The following is a 4,811-nucleotide window of genomic DNA, read 5'->3' as shown; positions in this document are numbered from 1 at the left end:
GTTTCTGTTTTCTGGAGTCTTTCTGTCTGCATCGAATCCATGATAATGTTGTCAGTTGTTCAGGGGAAAAAAAAAATCTTTTCACAGACTTTCAAGTTTACCATGAACTTCGGTGTAATTCAAGCAAACAGTGGTAGACAGACTGAAAACCCCACTGTAATCCAAATGAGACAGACCGGGAAGTGCATCATGTTAAGAAACACGCATGGATACGTTTGTATTGTTGATTCCACTCATTCATCAAATATCACTACAACCCCCTCAGAAAGAATCCTGTTCTGTCAGAAACTGACAAAAGTGTGACAAATCAGTAAGATCTCCAGAGTTGCTGAAATGCCTCTGCTGCTACACCTCGACCTATATACAGACAAATGGGTGGCGAATTTAAAGGGAAACACTCAAGAAATATGGAACAACAACTTAAGAAGACACTCAAGACATCTCAACCCGACTAAAGGTTTGTCATCCAAACATCAAACAAGAGAAGATCAGGGCATCAGTTGAGTTTAAGGCACAGTGAGCTGTGTTAGAGGCTTCTGGTTGCCCGAATTGATAAATAAACAACATGTATTCCATATTATATGCACACTGTGCTTCACACAGTGAACTATAACTCGTGGGATGTCAGAGACTTAAGTTAGTGTATTTTTATATTAAAAATGCTTTTCAAGACTCTTGGAGATGTCTTTGGATTTTATTTCACTTCAGTATGGCCTTGCTCTATTTTTTCAGTCATCGGTTATCTGATTGCTTATTATTAGCCAGTATTCATTTATTTATTTATTTTATGTCATATTTAGGAGAGTATGATCCCACTTTTCACTGATCGACTTTTTGAGTTGCCTTCATGGCCTCGGGATTTCCCAATGTGTGCGTGTAACTGCTGCTCCCGATTAGACGACTGCGAAGTAATCGGTGAAATATAAATATGATTATTTCTGAAATTAAACTACATGCAAATGCACGTGTACGTAGCTTGTTCAATCACGTGAAATACTTCAATATTTCTGTTACGTGATTTACATTGAATCACTCTGAATGTATTTATCAGTGCATTCATAACAGTATACGAAAAAAAGCAATAGTTTAGTAGCATTAGGTAGCTGCTGTTTATCATTTATGCACTGTTTGATAGTCACTTTATCTATATTTTATATCCCCTAATTTATTTGCTCTAGTAGGCCATTACAGTCCACTTACATTTAACGCACAAATCCTTCTGTATATAAGTACCTCAGTCAATCACCATGTGCACGTAAATCTTGCTCACTCACCTGTATATATGCTCTCACCTGTACATAAGTTTCCATCTGTAAATATTGTCCATATGCTATAAAAATAACCTTTACATACCACACTGCGTATGCTACACACACTGCTAATTACACTTCTGGTTAGACGCTAAACTACATTTCGTAACTGATCTAATCTAATCTAGGTATACTGAGATTTTTTTTTTTTTTAATTTCTTTTTCCCGACGGTACCTAAAGGTATCATTCCTCTCCTGTGGTGGGAGCAGCACTGAGCCCCCGGTGCCCTCCCTCCCTCCCTCCTTCTCCTCCTCCTCCCCCTCCTCCCTTCCTGCTCCGAGTGAAAACTGAGATACTAGTGAGGAAAAAGCAACGGGAGGAAAGACCATGGAGGGGGGAAGCTGGATGTATTAGCTAGTTTATTACTTCAGCACCATTTTTCTCCCTCTCTCCGCTTCTTTCGTTTTCGTCCGCACAGGTCGACGTGACTCGGTGCGTCGGGATCCACGTCGGACTTTTAATGCGGCTGGAAAACGTCGTTAACATTCAACTCGCAGTCTGGACGCTTAGCACAACCCCGACCCAAGTTAGCCCGCCTCGGCTAACTTAGCCCTCTCCGGCTAATTTAGCCCGCCTCGGCTAACTAGAAAGGACACACACACACACACACAAAAAAAGAAAAACACAACAACAACAGTAGCAGCGGCGGCGGCGGCGGCTTAGTGGAGACACAAGTTACGGCTGAAAAGTGACGCGGCGGCGTGAAGTAACTCGTAATGTTGCCTCCCGGGATTAACTTCAGATACGGATGAGACAGAAATTGGGGGAACCGCGAGAACAAGGGCGAGCCAGACGACCACCGCTATGTCGGGGCTGGTTCACGGCTCTGGCAGCTCGCCTGAGTCCAGGGGTTGGCCTCACTCGGTGCTGTGGAGGCTCGGGGGCTTCTTCTTCCTCCTGCTCCTGGAGGGGGCCGGCGGCCTGGCCAACCTCAACAACAACAACAACAACCACAACAGCAACAACAACAACAACAGCCCTGGTGTCAACATTTACATGAGTATGGAGGAGGTGAAGAAGCTTTTGGGTAAGAAGGCCTGCGCGTTAAAAGCAGCTGTCCTCAAACTTTCTATGTGTGCGTGTGTGTGTGTGTGTGTGTGTCCATCTCATTTGTAGCTGGTGAGGTAGTCGCCACATTTAACTTTTAACTTGGACTAAAAGCTGCCTCGATCAGTGTGAATCTAAGTTCAAGTAAAAGTGTAGTGAAGTGATTTAAAAAGAGACACAGCTGCGGCTTTTGAGTGTGTTTGATCTGCCCCCCCCCTCGCATTCATCCATTGATCTATAAGTATATAAGTAATGGCAAAATAAAATAATAATAAATAAAAACCCTTCCCCTGTAGATCTAGACATCTGTGTCTTTAACTTAAATCAGTGCCTGCTCGGTCACACGCAACAGCAGATATGAATCAATATAGATTTAACGAGGAAAGTAAAGAAAACAGCCTCAAGGCTTTTTCTGCTTTTGATCACAGAGGAGGGAGGTGGGCTGGTGTGTCACCAGGAATAGTAGAAAGGAGGAAGTGACTAAACCGTGCACACAATTAGAGCGGGATATTTGTGGTTCATGGCGAGGGCTCGGTGTGTGTTGATGCCGCTGTTTGGCTCAATGGGCCGGGTGCTGGGAGGGGGGGAGTATGTATAAAGCTGTGTCTCGTGACTTTTGTGATGGTTTGGGTGAGTGACATTGTACCACGTGTGATATGTGGCCACACTAGTGTGTTTCAACCGTATTGCGCGCAAAGATCAAACGGCAAGACATGCAAAATCGTTTGTACTTCACCGTTATTCTTGTCTTTCCCCTGTTGCATTGGCTGTGGGTTTGTGTCCTCCATCCTGGTTCTGTGGCTTGGTCCCGGGTTGGTAATGTCAGGGTTTTACTGCAGATGTGTTGAATGTGCACTTTGAAACTAGTCATTAACGGTGTAAGTGCCACTGCACGGTCTAATGAAGGGGTGGAAGCGCCGGTGTTAGAGAGGAAGCCTGTGCCGCCGCTTCTCACCTTCGCCAACGTCCTGCCGTGAGTAAATACGTCGTCGTGTCGCGGCGGCGTCAGCAGTTCTTCGTGACACCAGGTGATTTCTGTCGTCGGTCCGTCTGGGAAGAAGTAGCAGCTGTATCCAGGTTTCGAAGGGGAAGCTGAGCTGGATAAATCTCCTCACGCTGTATAAACGCAGAGATATTCACTGGTGCCTGCCATTAAAACAGAAACGCTGGTTTGCCTGCGACTATCTTTAGGCCCTTTGATGCTTTTACTCACTCTGGAGCATCATGTTTATGCAAATGTGCGGCCGACACACCAGATATGTTTAACTGTGGGATACTACGGGCTTTACGAACGTGTAAACAGGTCAACTAATTTGGAGTTGCCTGCTGCCGTTTGACTGTTTGCGCTGTTTTAAGAAACATTTCTCCTCTCTATAATCTATCTGGTGTCAGACCGTAGTCTGAATCTGTCCCATTCGGTTCCTCCTGTCCTCCATCACGCTGTAGTTAATCTTCTCCTGCCAGACCAGGGCCTCTCTCGCGGTTCGCCCTGAAAACCTCATCTGGTCGTACGGAGACATTTCTTCATGGTTGACAACTACGTGTGCGGAGTTAAAAGTATGTATGTGTGGACAGAAACTTCCATGATGCAGCAGCAGCAGCAGCGACATGTCGGACGGAGTCTGGCATCGGCCTCGTAGATCCAGTGAACTTCAGGGGGAAATCAGAGAGAGTTCAGTCTTAGCGTGTGGACCAGGTGTCAGGACAGACTTTGTGTTAGTCTGTACTCACACTTTTGAATGATTAACAGCTATGAGAGAAGTACGTTTCTCTTTGTTTGGATAAAAAACGTCTTCAGAATGATTTTATTTAACATTTGTCTCAACACCACATGGCAACGCCTTTATTTATCATGTGTTAGGTCATGATGATTTCAGTCCGCCTGCAACAGGATTTCCAAGATGTCTTCAGAAGTACTCTTTAGACAGAAAAAGGGAAATATAAAATAAAATGGCTTTTAAACCTCAACACTCTCTGGGGTTTGGAGACAATTTTGTGTTTAACTTGACAAAATGCGAGACTCGTGTGTTCGTGGTTTGTTTCATTTACCTCGGACGGTTGAATTGGGCACTGGGAAAGACGTCACAACGTAGTTATCGGCGTTTCAGTTACAGAAGTCGAAAAAACTAGAGGGCTGCGTCCATGAAAGCTTTTCACTTTGTCCGAATATAACTCGGTGTGTTCAATAATTACATTTTTTTGAGTGCAGATTGAAATTAAAGTTTCAAGTTAAAAATCTTGCTATGATGTTAAACTAAATTTAGGCTATTTCAGCTTCACAAATTATAACTTCAACTTGAAGTTTTTTACTAGAATGTGATGAAATTTACAATTTATAAAAATATTCAAAAGTTTAAATTTTTTAATAGTTTGCCACAATGGTGTTTCCCACTGTTTTGGTTTTATCAGGCCATTGTTTTTAGCTGTTGTTAGCGCGACACGGGCTTGTAGTT

General features: G+C 43.7%; 1 protein-coding gene across 3 annotated transcripts in view; it reads left to right on the top strand.

Annotated features, from left to right (window-relative positions):
* Positions 1-1,594: 1,594 nt before the first annotated feature.
* ryk (receptor like tyrosine kinase) overlaps positions 1,595-4,811 on the top strand; it is a 41,675-nt gene continuing 38,458 nt past the window's right edge. For all 3 annotated transcript variants that reach the window (XM_047587257.1, XM_047587258.1, XM_047587256.1), the window contains exon 1: positions 1,595-2,338. In XM_047587257.1, coding sequence (XP_047443213.1) covers positions 2,116-2,338 — 223 coding nt within the window. In that variant the 5' untranslated portion in view covers positions 1,595-2,115. The remainder of the gene's footprint in view (positions 2,339-4,811) is intronic.

Source organism: Mugil cephalus, chromosome 6 (assembly GCF_022458985.1).
Source record: "Mugil cephalus isolate CIBA_MC_2020 chromosome 6, CIBA_Mcephalus_1.1, whole genome shotgun sequence".
Taxonomy (NCBI): Eukaryota; Metazoa; Chordata; class Actinopteri; order Mugiliformes; family Mugilidae; genus Mugil; species Mugil cephalus.
This window is presented reverse-complemented; position numbering and strand designations above follow the sequence as displayed.